Here is a 15,608-nt window from a genome sequence, read left to right on the forward strand (position 1 = left end):
GCCTTTTCTTCGTTCTCCGCAATCACGGACGGCCCGTCAGCAAACAATTAATTACGGAGTAATACATATATATTAAAATGATTTTGTAAAACTGAACAACTGAAGCATCCTAAGCTAGTCTTCCACCATTACTTCGTGTTCTTCTTAAACATGGGAAGACAAACTAGCATGTTCACTAGAATCATCGTCTTGACGATGATGTTTCTTTCATTTCGGGTATGTTTGTGCAGTTCCACAGACACAATTACCTTCGACCAACCTCTCAAAGACGGGGATTTATTAATCTCCAATGCAAAATCTTTTGCTCTCGGCTTCTTCACCCCCGGGAAGAATTCCACCGGCGGCAAGCGATACGTCGGAATTTGGTACCGAAAAATACCAGACCAATTGGTTGTTTGGGTTGCTAACCGGAACAACCCCGTCAACGGTACATCCGGAATCCTCTTCATCGACAGCACCGGAAATCTTGTCATCCAAGACAACAAAACCAATGTTTCTGTCTGGAGCACAAGTCTTTCTTTTCCGACCACGGGGATAAACCTAAAAGCTTATTCTGCTAAGCTACAAGAAACTGGGAATCTGGTTCTGTATCATGACCACCCGGATAGCCGGGCCACTCCATGGCAGAGTTTCGATTATCCCACAAATACAATACTCCCGAACATGAAAATCGGAGTGGACAAGAAAACTGGCCTGGAGCGGTTTGTTACGTCGTGGAAGTCGCCGGACGATCCTAGCCCCGGCGAGTATGTACTGAGATGGGAGCTGAAAGGGATGCCTCAGTCAATTGTGTACAAGGACAAAACCCAGCCGGTGTGGAGAATTGGGTCATGGAATGGAGTTAGATGGAGCGGCATTCCCGAAATGACTTCAAACATCAACTCCTACATCTACATCGAAAACCAGGACGAGGTCTCCATGCAGTTCTTGACAATGGACCCGTCTGTATATACAATAGTAATGGTAAACGAATCCGGGGCTTTCAGTAAGATCATATGGCAAGGAGATGATGAAATGAAGAGATGGGTCGGGATTTGGTACTTCCCCCAAGACAACTGTGACTTTTATGCTCACTGTGGTTCTTTCAGCGTTTGCAATGCCCAAAATCTGGAGGGATTTCCCTGCAAATGTCTCCCTGGGTTTAAGCCCAAGTCAAGCAAGGAATGGGGAATGGGAGACGGAAGAAATGGGTGCCAGAGGAATAACACAGAGGTGTGCCATAACGGTGAGGGGTTCGCGAGACTGGAGAGCATGAAGATCCCAGACACTGAGACGGCGGAGGTGAACAGAGGGATAGGGTTGGAAGAATGCAAGGAGCGTTGTTTGAACAACTGTTCATGCACGGCGTATGCAAGCTCGAATATTAGCTATGGAGGAAGTGGATGCATCACTTGGTATGGAGAGTTGATAGATATGAGGGAGTTCACCAAAGGAGGCCAAGATATGTATATTCGAGTCTCTGCATCTGATTTAGGTAACTTCACTACAATTTCTCCAAAAATCAGCATTTTATACTTCAATATAAGTATTATACTTTCTTGATAGATATAAATGTAATCTAACATGAGTTTAAATAAACTTAATTAACCAAGGACCTTATGTAGTCCATCGGTACCCGATTGCTCCCCTATAGGGTATCCCTTCCTTATAAATTTTTTTTTTTAAAAAAATTAATTACCACAAAGCAAGGAAGTGGCAAAACAGGCCAGTTCGTCTCAGGTTTGTCCATAAACGGGCCAACCTGGCCCGTTCACCACGAAGCAAGGAAGTGGTAAAACGAACCGTTCGTCTCAGGTTTGCCCATAAACGGGTCAACCCGACCCGTTTTTACACGGTTTAAAAAATCCCAACCTAACACGTGGTTGGACAAGCTGATGGGGCAATTCATATAACCCGTGCCTCCACACGGGTTATACGGGTTTCAACCTAGCCCGTTTACAATGCGGGTTAAATATGCCCGACTTGCTAAATTGGACCCGTTTTGACAGCTCTAACTGATATCCATATAATTAAGACTTTAATATATACGGTAATATATATTATATGAAAATCTTATATTTTTTTCTAAGTAACTTTTTAATTTTTAAATATTATATTTTAATTTAAAAGTATTACATTTTTTTTTTCTCTAAGTAACTATCAATTTATTTTTTATTTATATTACATTTCTATTTGAACCAGTGTCTCATCCTAAGAAAGTCTCACTGGAGACTCACCCATATATAATATTCTTTTAATTTTTCATTTTCAGCTCAACCTGTAAAGAAATCTAAAGGGCTTGGTGAGAAAAGGCTCACGGCCACTGTGATTGTGCCCATTGCTGCAGTCATTCTTGTGCTCTTTTGTTTTATACTGAAAATCAGAGAAGGTATAAATCTAGAAAGAGAGCTCTCGACATGAGTTTCTTGAAGTTTTAATTAAGGTTTGAAAATGGATGTCATTATTTAACGTTAATTGTAGGTAAAAAACCACCAAGTAATACCACAAGTAGTTTGTTATCCGACGAAGGAACCGCAGATGTGTTAACCTTTGATTTCAACACCATTGAAGCTGCCACTGATAACTTCTCTGAAGATAATAAACTCGGAGAAGGCGGATTTGGTTCTGTTTACAAGGTAATTGCAGTATAGTTTTACAATAATAATTTAGTTATAGCTAATTAATTGAGCATTGCCCGTTCGTGCAGGGTAAGTTGCAAAATGGACAACTTTTAGCTGTCAAAAGACTCACAAGAACTTCACTTCAAGGGATAGTAGAATTCAAAAATGAAGTAATGCTAATAGCGAAACTCCAACACAGAAATCTTGTGAGGCTTTTAGGATGTTGCGTTCAACAAGGGGAAAAGATGTTGGTGTATGAGTACTTGCCTAACAAAAGCCTCGACAGTTTCATCTTCGGTAAATATACACCAGCTAAGGCTAAACAATACTTCATCTAGCTCATACTTGTAATATTACATGAACAACTTTATTTAATGGTTTTGCAGATAATAGAGAGGGGATGTCTTTGGATTGGAGAAAGCGTTTTGAAATTATCTCGGGAATTGCTCAAGGGATATTATATCTTCATCAAGATTCTAGATTAAAAATCATTCACAGGGATTTAAAAGCTAGCAATGTTTTGTTAGATGCCTCCATGCAACCAAAAATATCGGATTTCGGAATGACTAGAATTTTTAAAGAAGAACAGGTTGAAGCAAACACAAATCGAGTAGTTGGAACATAGTGAGTGTTTCTCCTTACTAATTGTGTATGAATATCATAAACATACTGACATTTAAGACTATAATGTTAAATATTGTTTTATAGTGGTTATATGTCACCGGAATATGCAATGGAGGGTCACTTTTCTATAAAATCAGATGTATTCAGTTTCGGTGTTTTGATGTTGGAAATTGTTTGTGGGAAGAAGAACAAATACAAGCGCAACGAAAACTCTTTGAATTTAATTGGAGATGTAAGTGCATCTCTATAGATACTATACAATTTTTCAATTCTTTAATAACATATACATTGTTCTTACAATTTTTTTCTTAAATATTGATGTGTGTTACACATTTTCAGGTATGGGATTTATGGAATGAAGAAAGATCAATGGAAATAGTGGATTCATCATTAGGGGATTCGGATGATGGTCGAGAAGTTTTGAGGTGTATCCATGTCGGTCTATTGTGTGTTCAACTATATCCAGATGACAGACCAATCATGTCAGAAGTGATTTTCATGTTAAGTAATAATATTGAACTCGCTCGTCCTAAACCACCAGGATTTATATTCAATCAAGAGAATACACATGCTCCATTCTCATATTCTACAAGTAACGGTGGAAATCAATCAATTAATACTATGTCAATTACTGAACTCGTAGGTCGTTAAACAATCCTTATACCATGGACCAGGGTCCACAGTGCAGTGTGAACCCTGGTGCATGTGTATGTCTCTAAATATTGTGAATTTTATTTCTTGTGTTATGAAATCTGTATTTTATGAGTATGAATTCCGTACTTGAAACAAATTAGTAATTATGTATTATGTTATGAATTTTTGTGTCTTGTGTTGTGAAATTCAAACCTATGAACATAAATTATGTACTTAAATAATATTTTATTCATCTCTTCCCTTTATTTTTCATTTATCCTTTCAATTACTCCTTTAAATATTGTGTATCTATTGTTATATTATGAGTAGCTAAGTGTTTTGAGACTAGGATTTGGTTTGATTTCTTGCTATTGATGCCTATATGAGTTGTATTGCATAAAGGGATTATTTGGGTGTTCTAGGGTCTGTTGTGTGAATTGGGTCTGTTGTGAAATTGTGTATAATTGTTGGATCCAAATTATATATTATTTATTTGGAGTGTGTTTGTTGCTACGAGAGTAAAGCTTGTACACTAGCTACACATTCACACACTTGATGTCCAATACGAGAGTATTTCAGGTGTTAAAGGAGAATTTATGTCTTGTGTTCTTATTTGGGCAATCTTGAGTTGAATTGCCACGAGAGTGGTAATTGGACACTTTTGTGAATCTCACTTACCCTTTGCCTTAGTTTAATTCCGAAATCCTTAGTACAATATTTGGCGTCTTAGCTTGAATCAAACAAGTACCGGTTATTTGTTTTCCTTGTCTTGTTTGCTTTATGCTTAATCATATCAATCCAACTAATTAATGATAGGCCTAGCTTTTAAACTAATTAATGATAGACCTAACTTTTAAAAAGGTAGTTTTAACGTGTGCTTAACTCCACTTTGCATCAATTCTTAATATTACAAGAGTTATCTCTAGTGGAATGAGCACCGGGCTAGCTTCTGTGGTTCTGTCGGGTCGGAGTGTGGGGAGTCCTTAGGGTTGGGTTCAGCCTTTTGAAAGAATGATATATTAACTCTATACTGTGATTTGATATTTGATGGATATGGTGAAAACCGTCGTTATCACTCAACATGAATATAATTAACCGGTGTGTAGGATTTTAATGTAATTATTTGTATAAAGCCTAGTAAGGATCATTGTAAATTAAAATATAATTGCATTTACAATACAACATATATGATATGTCTTTTGATTGACGCGATGTGATTTGCAACTATTGTATAACACTTATATATACAAATGATGCATCCAATATTTTTATATTACATTATAACAGAGTTGTACTCCAAAAATATTACAAATAATGATAATAATTTACCCGCATGGGCAGATCAACTGGTCATAGAGGTGAAACTTTGAAAGAATGACCAGAGATCGAGTCTCACCAGCGGCAGAGTGAGAGCAACCTCTCAAAGTGAGGGGGGTTCCTTGTGCGCAGTGAGCACCGGTCTAGCCTCTGTGGTTCATGTTCCTGTTGGGCCTCTAGAATAATGATAATAATTAATGCATAATTACCTGTTCTTGATTGTGAGCCATAAATCACATAACTTATTCCCTTTGATTAAAACGACCTAATCATGATTATTACATTGTAGACATAATCAGTACTCTTCAACCTCAAGATATTTTCCATTCATGTTCGACTTGGTGGACCAACGCATAACTACACGGTTATACCTTTTTTTTTTTTTTTTTTTTTTTTTTTTTTTTTTTATCCCAATCGGAAACTTTATCCTATACGTGACTGACTTGATGGATCAACACATAGCTACACAATTATTCCTTGTTTGTTTGTTTGTTTTTTTTTTGTTTTTGTTTGTTTTTGTTTTTTGTTTTTTATTCCAACCGGAAACTTTATCCTATAAGTGAGTAAGTGACTGAATGACTTCTAATTAGTGATTACTAAATGATTGTATACTACAGTCGTCGATCTAATGAATTTGATTGAACTTAATAAAATAATGATAATAAAAATAAATTAAAAAACATTGTATGTATGTAGCAAATGCAAGCTCAAATAACCTGGAGTGTTGGTTGTAGCAAAAATGAATGATAGTGAGTGTACGGTGTCAAATGACGTCCTCAGGGGATTGAGAGTTATGGCATGTAACACGCAATCACGAACAACTATGCAATTAACAAGAAGCTAAGCAACTCATAACAAGGTTGAGACTACGATAACTAAACAAAATAACACAAACACAAAATAACACGGGACATTATCATCTAGATACTTTAATAATCTATGGGATTAGGGGGAACAAATAACCAATGAATCAAGTGGAATGCACATAGGTATCCTAGTCTACGAACCACTCTCGTGATTAATAAACAAGAAATTGTCCCACTCTCGTGACGTATCAATTCCAAGTCCATCAAACATACAAAGCATTTAAATTAAAGCTCCCAATTTCTCATATTTTCGTAGGAAGAAATCGAGTCTATGCAAGTGGTGGCTCGAATTAATCACCCAACTCCCATTGAGGCATGGAATCCTCCAAATATATGACAATGAATGTGTACATCAAACATTAACAAGATATAAATACAATACCCTCATAAACATATGAACCCTAGGTTAGAGTTCTTTCCTCTTTTTGCACTAGTCACAAATTAAGCGTTAAGATAGGTAATACAACCCTAACTCAAGTCCATAAACTAACTACTGATTGCTGTAATTTGGGGCAAACAAATAATACCCGGAGTATTCGGGTTGTCGAACCACAGAGAGGTGGTGTACTAATCACTAGCTACTAGGTTACTCATATGAAACTAGTCCGAACAAAACTTGAAGGTTGATTGATTGCATAAAATAACAAGCAGAATAAAATAAGTAGCAAGGTTTTGTAGACAATAGAGCAAAATAGGATTCTTGGGATCACAATGTTTAATCACCTAGTGCCAATTAACGTTTGTAATATTTGATTTGGAATTAAGATTTGTATGGGAATGCAAAGTGAAATCGAATTACTCCCGTAATCTCTATTCCTAGTGAATTTCCACTCCCATGGCTTAAACACCCAATAAGATCAAAGATCAGCATTCAATTATTCCTAATTACTACCATCTCCCGATGAGCAATAATCTAGAATAAACTTCCCCTAATAAGTTCCCCTTTCCCAAGGACCAACCATTAGGTGCAATCGTGTGTGCCCTAATTTATGCCCCAACTCCCATTGGTGACACAAACATGACTGTGAAGCTAGTAATTTAGGCCTTTAACTACCAACAACAACAGATTAAAACAAGATTGCAACACAAATCATAAAACCAAACATAAATATATTTAGAAATTAACGAACTAGGCACATAGGTTTATAAACAAATTCACCCAAAAATCCTTAAAGAATTTAGCCGAGCATGGCTAAATTATACATAGCAAATATGAATAAAGGATTACAAATCATCAGAAGAGTACAAGAATTAACCAAGCGATTCTCCCAAATCTCCCTGGCTTCCTCCTTGCTTCCAAAGACGACTTGAGCCTCTTGATTTCTCTCTTTCTTGTCTACAAAGAACTCTAAAAAATCTCCCGGTGTGTCGTTTAGGGTTGAGGAAGGAGGGATTTTATAGTAGGTATAAAGTTGAGACGAAAAAGGAATCTGGTACAAAATTGGACTCAAATATCTCGCGACTTCGTGCTGCGCCCGACGCGTCGAGCCAATTCTCCACGCGTCGAGACCTGCTGCGCCCGACGCGTCGAGCCAATTCTCCACGCGTCGAGACCTGCTGGTCTCGATCATAAACCTTTCTGGAAATTCTCGACGCGTCGAGTCCTCTGGGTCCTGAACTTGTCCAAAATTGCTCCAAACTCATCCTTGAACTTCCCTTGCTCATAGAATTGACCTACAATGGTTCAAAAACACTAACAAACACCGTAAAACATTCAAAACAAGTGCGAACCATAATTAAATGATAATAGCAAGGAAAACATGTATTAAATAAGCAAAATGAAAGAGCTTAATTACTGTGATGATTCAAAATAACCATAAAAACAAGAACAGATGTGCTAACATCAACTACTCATGATTCAATAACATTAAGAACAAAAAAACACAAGTAATAAATGTAAATCTTGCAAAATAAAGAGATAAGGGAAATAAAACTTTTCTAAATAAATTGGATGGTAGAATCTTAAAATGTTGGAATCCAAGCTTCAAATCCAAGATTACAAGTTTCAAAAGTGTTAAGAAACCTAAATCTAAGCCTAATCTAACACTAAAATATGAAAGGGAGTGAAAGGAAATGACTAGGGTTCGGATATGGTCCAAAACCATGGAGAAATAGGTGAAAACCCACTTAAATAAGAGCAGGGGCGAGCTAGAAATCTGCAAATCTGGGGGTTTCGACGCGTCGAGAAATTACAGAGTGAAAAACGTGCCATTCTGCCAACTTTCGACTCGTCCAAAGTCACTCTGCAACGATACTTCGGTTTGCAGGCTGATTTTGACCTCTTTTTTCTTCAGAACTAAGCTTTGGGATCTTCATGAAAGTTGTATCCTTTCGAGTCTTCTTTCCAATGGTGGAAGAATCACTTCATTTGGACATTCCTAGGCTGAGATATGGTCAAATTATCGAACAGTGGTCAAAATGAGCGAAAATTGCAATTTTTTGATCTTTTGCTCCTCTTTTGTTTTGGTTTGTCCAAATGACTAAGACCATTGAATACACCACTCTTAGGCTCCATTGGAAGTGTTTTGTCCATCCTCTTAACTTCTCCTTGGCTCCCATGGACTCCTAATGCATCCAAAACGCTTCACTTGACTCCAATGTCCACCAAAATGCCTGAAAATACTCATATTTGTTTTCAAACAAATTAAAACTCTTTGCAAAATAACACAATTTAATCATAATCTCATGAAATTTGGAATGATCTATAAGCAAAATGGCTTAGTGAAAGGGGGGAAAATATAGACAAATAAGCACTTATCGGTCAAGTGTGGTAAAGTGGAAGGGACTCATTCATCATTAATCAAAGGTCAAGGGTTTGATCATAGCTTGACTTTGGGTATGAAGTAACTTTAAATCTCTAGGCCAGCTGTCCTACTCAAAAAAACAATACCTACAATTCAACAAGAGAATTAGTCACTGTGCCCGACGGTACAAATAAAAAAAAAATGCAAGCTCATATTGATCAATTCAACAAGTGACATTAATTACTCAAAGAATGCAGAGGCATATATAATTGACCCCTTCCAAAGGATAATAACCACTGAATTCAATGCTGCAAATTAAATCATTCATCCCTCGCTCCAACTACTATAATCTTAGTATTTATTACCCATAATCTAATACTACTGAACTATCCATGTAGATTAATCTCAGCATTTATAAAGTATGGAATAAATGAAGTTCTTGGTAGCCCAGAGCTTTATACAAGAACATTATGAAATAAATGAAGTTCTTAATTAGTAGAGTTCAAAATTCAAACCCTTTTCAGTAGTATACTATCGGGTGCTATATATTTACAATAAACAAGGTATAATAAGTGCATTATAACTATTCAAATAAGGTGATGGTACATGTATTGAGACAAGTTAGTTTTGATTCCGACAGTGCCAATGAGAATATTGGGCGATTGTTATGTCTCCAGGTCTTTAGACTACATCCAGTTGTCTAGGTCATAAATCAAGTCTTGAGTGAGGACTTCGGGGCTAGTTGGATACTTGATGATCACTTCTAAGTTTATTATTCCATATTATTTCGAGAGCAAGATGACATAAATTCTATAACAGGGCGTTTGGTTGGAGGGATTTTAAATTCCCTTCCCACTTAATTCCCACCTAATTCCAAAGGCCATTAAATTCCGTAGTTTGGTTGAAGGGAATTGCAATTCCCCATTTTCATGGAATTAAAATCCCATGTCCCCCCATGGTATTTTAATTTCTGGGAAAAAAAGATAGTGATGAGTCAAAATTATCCCTTCCTTTTTTTAACCTAAAATTAATATCTAACAACAATAATGAACATTTTGGACTTTATACTACTTATTCCCTTTCAATTCCCATGTATACCAAACATTGGAATTGAAATTCCCAGTAATTCTATTCCTGTCAACCAAACACTGGAATTTAAATTACCACTTTATTCCCAGTAATTCAACTCCCATGGAATTACAATTCCTTTCCCACATAATTCCCCCCTCCAACCAAACGCCCTGTAATACCTTGTCGGGTTATATTTACCTTAACTGTCAATAGGGCTGAAATCCTAGCTACCTAGCGTTTTATTTTCCCTTTGACAAAATCTCAAACCAACATTATATATACTACAATTGGTTATTTTGTAAAATTGTGAAAATCAATGCACCAAAATCGTAATATGTATTGCATTAATTACACTTGTATATTTCAGCATATTACATTTTCCACAAATAAGTACAGATACATCAGTCTCAGTTTTGACCTTTTCTTCCATCTCCCAAACCATCCACGTCTACCAGAGACCAATCCAGCAAACAGTTAAGAGCATTCACACTAGTAGTTATTTCTGAATGAATTCTCTCCACCCAAAGTTAATAGCTGATATTGGGAGGAGTTATTTCAAAAATATTTCTCCTGCAAAGTATGGTATATTTGTGGGCCCAGTAAGTAAGAGAAATAATTAAAATATAGTGGGTTAAATGATGAGTGCATAAAAAATTGAGAAATAACTCAAAATTGCTATAGGGAAAGGTTTTTTGTGATTGAATGAGATGGTGGAGGATGAAGTGAATGTTGGGACCCACAAATAATTGAGAAATAACCTCAACTGATAAGGATGCTCTAAGAGGGAAACTGGCTTTAGTCTTCTTGATTCCCAAGTTTCCCATAAATCAAAGCAAACAATTTCCTTAAACTGTAGACAGCTGCAGCAAACTGAAAACATGGGAAGACAAAGTAGCATGTTCACAAGAATCATCGTCTTGACGATGTTTCTTTCATTTCTGGTATGTTTGTGCAGTTCCACAAACACCATTACCTTCAACCACACTCTCAAAGACTAATAGACTAATATGAATATATATTAATTAAAAATTAAATTACTTATACCATAATTTTAACAAAATTAAATTGTACTAAAATATTATTATTTATATCACACATTATATTTTATATTAAACTAATTAAATTCAAACTGATAAACTTTTAAATAGAATTAATGACGGATTTGGTGTCTTAACTATAACAAAATTAATGATTTAGTCTTAGACTATATCGTTCTTACCAAATTAAGTTCCCAATTTTATCGCCGTAAGATAATACTCAATTTTATCCCAACCGGAAACTTTATCGTATGACTGAATGACTGTACTTGTAGTTGGACGATGACTAAATGATTGTATATACCGAAGACTAATGAATTGGATTGAACCTAAAATAAAAAAATAATTAATTAAAAAACGTTGTATGTATGTAGCAAATGCAAGCTCAAATTGATGTATTCAACAAGGGACATTAATTACTCAAATAATGCAGAGGCATAATTGACCCCATCGAAAAGATAATAATAACCACTGAATTTAATGTAATCAATTCTGCAAATTAAATCATTCATCCCTCACTCCAACTAACAAAATGTACAGCCCTGTGACAGCTGGGTTGTTCACAGGATGAAGTTTAGAAATAATGACCCGTGATTAAGTCACACCAGTAGCAACTGTGTGAGAACAACATCGGCTCGTCCCTAGATGTCTTTGTGATCATTAGTGCACACCAGTGGCTACGAATTTCCATACTCATAAAAGAAAAAAAAAAACATATAAAAACCCTTAGCTTAGATCAAATCTCTTCCACATCCTAAGCTAGTCTTCCAGCATCACTTCGTTCTTCTTTTGCTGTATACTTTCCTTAAAACTGTAGACAGCATGGGAAGACAAACTAGCATGTTCACAAGAATCATCATATGGACGATGTTTCTTTCATTTCTTGTATGCTTGTGCAGCTCCACAGACACCATTACCTTCAACCAACCTCTCAAAGACGGGGATTTATTAATCTCCAATGCAAAATCTTATGCTCTCGGTTTCTTCACACCCGGGAATTCCACCTCCGGCAAGCGATACGTCGGAATTTGGTACCGAAAAATACCAAACCAATTGGTTGTTTGGGTTGCTAACAGGATCAACCCCGTCAACGGTACATCCGGAATCCTCTTAATCGACAGCACCGGAAATCTTGTCATCCAGGACAAGAAAACCAATGTTTCTGTCTGGAACACAAGTCTTTCTTTTTCAGCCACGGGGATAAAAGCGTATTCTGCTCAGCTACAAGAAACTGGGAATCTGGTTTTGTATCATGACCACCCGAATAGCCGGACCACTCCATGGCAGAGTTTCGATTATCCCACAAATACAATACTCCCGAACATGAAAATGGGAGTGGACAAGAAAACTGGCCATGATCGGTTTGTGACGTCGTGGAAGTCGCCGGACGATCCCAGCCCGGGCGAGTATGTACTGAGATGGGAGCTGAAAGGGAGGCCTCAGGCAATTTTGTACAAGGACAAAACCCGGCCGGTGTGGAGAATTGGGTCATGGAATGGAGTTAGATGGAGCGGCATTCCAGAAATGACTGGAAACATCAACTCCTACGTCTACATCGAAAACCAGGACGAGGTCTCCATGGAGTTCTTGACACTGGTCCCGTCTGTATATACAATAATAATGGTAAACGAATCTGGGGCATTCAGTAAGATCATATGGCAAGGAGATGACGATATGAAGAGATGGATCGGGATTTGGTACTTCCCCCAAGACAACTGTGACGTTTATGCTCACTGTGGTTCCTTCAGCGTTTGCAATGCCCAAAATCAGGGGGGGTTTCCCTGCAAATGCCTCCCCGGGTTCAAGCCTAAGTCAAGCAAGGAATGGGAGATGGGAGACGGAAGAAATGGGTGCCAGAGGAATAACACAGAGGTGTGCCATAACGGTGAGGGGTTCGCGAGAATGGAGAGCATGAAAATCCCAGACACTGAAACGGCGGAGGTGAACACAGGTATAGGGTTGGAAGAATGCAAGGAGCGTTGTTTGAGCAACTGTTCATGCACGGCATATGCAAGCTCCAATATCAGCAATGGAGGAACAGGATGCATCACTTGGTATGGAGAGTTGATTGATATGAGGGAGTTCACCAATGGAGGCCAAGATATGTATATTCGAGTCTCTGCATCTTATTTAGGTATCTTTTTTTTTTTTTTTTATAATTTCTGCAAAAATCAGTGGACAACAAGGGTTCTTGATATCTTACCATGTAATTAAGGCTTTGATAATATATAATATATAACATATATTATATATATAAAACATTTTATATTTCTTTCCTAAGTAACTATTTAATCTTTAAATACTAAATTTTAATTGAAAAATATTATATTTTTTTCTCTAAGTAACAATCAATTTATCTTTCATTTATATTATATTTCTATTTGAAAGTCCCACTGGAGACTCACCCCATATATAATATTAGAGACTATATTCTTTTAATTTCTCTTTTTCAGTTCAACCTGTAGAGAAATCTAAAGGGCTTGGTAAGAAAAGGCTCACAGCCACTGTGATTGTGCCCATTGCTGCAGTCATTCTTGTGCTCTTCTGTTTGATACTCAAAATCAGAAAAGGTATAACTCTAGACATAGAGCTCTTGACATGAGTTTCTTGGAATTTTAAGGTTTGAAAATGGATGCCTTTTAACGTTAATTGTAGGGAAAAAACCACCAAGCAATACCACAAGCAGTTTGCTATCAGACGAAGCACCCACAGATGTGTTAACCTTTGATTTCAACACCATCGAAGCTGCCACTGATAACTTCTCTGAAGATAATAAACTCGGAGAAGGTGGATTTGGTTCTGTTTACAAGGTAACAATACAACTTTTGCTGTATAGTTTTACAATAATAATTTGGTTACCGCTAATTAATTGAGCATTGCCCGTAAGTGCAGGGTAAATTGCAAAATGGACAACTTTTAGCTGTCAAAAGACTCACAAGAACTTCACTTCAAGGGATAGTAGAATTCAAAAATGAAGTAATGCTAATAGCGAAACTCCAACACAGAAATCTTGTGAGGCTTTTAGGATGTTGCGTTCAACGAGGGGAGAAGATGTTGGTGTATGAGTACTTGCCCAACAAAAGCCTCGACAGTTTCATCTTCGGTAAATATACACCAGCTAAGGCTAAACAATACTTCATCTAGCTCATACTTGTAATATTACATGAACAACTTTATTTAATGGTTTTGCAGACAATAGAGAGGGGATGTCTTTGGATTGGAGAAAGCGTTTTGAAATTATCTCGGGAATTGCTCAGGGGATATTATACCTTCATCAAGATTCTAGATTAAAAATCATTCACAGGGATTTAAAAGCTAGCAATGTTTTGTTAGATGCCTCCATGCAACCAAAAATATCAGATTTTGGAATGGCTAGAATTTTTAAAGAAGAACAAGTTGAAGCAAACACAAATCGAGTAGTTGGGACATTGTGAGTGTTTCTCCTTACTAATTGTGTATGAATATAATAAACATACTGACGGTTAAGACTATAATGTTAAGTATTGTTTTGTAGTGGTTATATGTCACCGAAATATGCAATGGAGGGTCATTTTTCTGTAAAATCTGATGTATTCAGTTTCGGTGTGTTGATGTTGGAAATTGTTTGTGGGAAGAAGAACAAATACAAGCGCAACCAGAACTCTTTGAATTTAATTGGAGATGTAAGTGCATCTCTATACTATACAATTTCAATTCCTTAGTAATAACATACATTGTTCTTACAATTTTTTCCTTAATTATTGATGTTTGTTACACATTTTCAGGTTTGGGATTTGTGGAATGAAGAAAGATCAATGGAAATAGTGGATCCATCATTAGGGGAGTCATATGATGGTCGAGAAGTTTTGAGGTGCATCCATGTTGGTCTATTGTGCGTTCAACTATATCCAAATGACAGACCAATAATGTCAGATGTGATTTTCATGTTAAGTAATGATATTGAACTCGCTCGTCCTAAACCACCGGGATTTATATTCAATCAAGAGAATACAGTTGCTCCATTCTCATATTCTAAAAGTAACGGTGGAAATCAATCAATTAATACTATGTCAATTACTGAACTCGTAGGTCGTTAAACAATCCTTATACCATGGAGCAGGAATTATAGTGCATTGTGAACCCTGGTGCATGTGTATGTGTGTTATGTTGTGAATTTTTGTGTCTTGTGTTATGAAATCTGTATTTTATAAGTATGAATTCTGTACCTAAAACAAATTAGTATTATGAATTTCTGTCTCTTTGTATTGTGAAATTCTATGCCTACCTAAATCATATTTAAAAAATAAGTAAATATATAACATGTATATGTATCTTGTGATATGATTTTTTGTCTTTTGTTATGCAATTCTGTAACTTACAAGTATGAATTCTGTACTTTATAATTTTGATTCAGAGTCCATTATATTATGTGGACCCTGGTCCATGGCATAATTTACTCTTTCAACCTCAAGATATTTTCCATTCGTGTTTGACTTGATGGACCAACGCATAGCTACACGTTTTATACCTTGTTTGTTTTTTGTTTTTTTTACCCAATCGGAAACTTTATCTTATAAGTGACTGAATGACTCGTAGTTGGTGATTACTAAATGATTGTACACGGAACTGTATTGAATTGGATTGAACCTAATAAAATAATGATAATAAAAATAAATAAATAAAAACGTCGTATTTATGTAGCAAATGCAAGCTCAAATTGATCATTTCAACAAGGGA

At 36.4% G+C, this 15,608-nt stretch overlaps 1 protein-coding gene across 5 annotated transcripts; it reads left to right on the forward strand.

The window, feature by feature from the left end:
- Positions 1–144: 144 nt before the first annotated feature.
- On the forward strand, positions 145–15,137 carry LOC109164971 (G-type lectin S-receptor-like serine/threonine-protein kinase At1g11410). 5 transcript variants are annotated; one of them, XM_019313544.1, is made up of 7 exons: positions 145–1,474; positions 2,252–2,368; positions 2,461–2,615; positions 2,687–2,897; positions 2,987–3,224; positions 3,309–3,456; positions 14,657–15,137. In XM_019313544.1, the coding sequence occupies exons 1-7, from the start codon at positions 151–153 to the stop codon at positions 14,966–14,968; spliced, it is 2,505 nt and encodes an 834-aa protein (XP_019169089.1). In that variant the 5' UTR covers positions 145–150; the 3' UTR covers positions 14,969–15,137. The 5 variants fall into 5 exon arrangements, with proteins under 5 accessions (XP_019169089.1, XP_019169087.1, XP_019169086.1 ...); XM_019313542.1 differs by lacking the exon at positions 3,309–3,456 and adding an exon at positions 14,407–14,554; XM_019313541.1 differs by lacking the exons at positions 2,461–2,615; positions 2,687–2,897; positions 2,987–3,224; positions 3,309–3,456 and adding exons at positions 13,548–13,702; positions 13,785–13,995; positions 14,085–14,322; positions 14,407–14,554.
- The last annotated feature ends 471 nt before the right edge of the window (positions 15,138–15,608 follow it).

Source organism: Ipomoea nil, unplaced genomic scaffold, assembly GCF_001879475.1.
Source record: "Ipomoea nil cultivar Tokyo-kokei standard unplaced genomic scaffold, Asagao_1.1 scaffold3069, whole genome shotgun sequence".
In the NCBI taxonomy this organism is placed as follows: domain Eukaryota; kingdom Viridiplantae; phylum Streptophyta; class Magnoliopsida; order Solanales; family Convolvulaceae; genus Ipomoea; species Ipomoea nil.

Bases quoted from the DNA above. Each gene is read 5' to 3' on its own strand.
- LOC109164971 (XM_019313544.1), top strand. From the start codon at position 151: ATGGGAAGACAAACTAGCATGTTCACTAGAATCATCGTCTTGACGATG. The intron at 1,475-2,251 runs GTAACTTCACTA...TTTCATTTTCAG, and splicing joins AGTCTCTGCATCTGATTTAG to CTCAACCTGTAAAGAAATCT. The intron at 3,225-3,308 runs GTGAGTGTTTCT...ATTGTTTTATAG, and splicing joins AATCGAGTAGTTGGAACATA to TGGTTATATGTCACCGGAAT.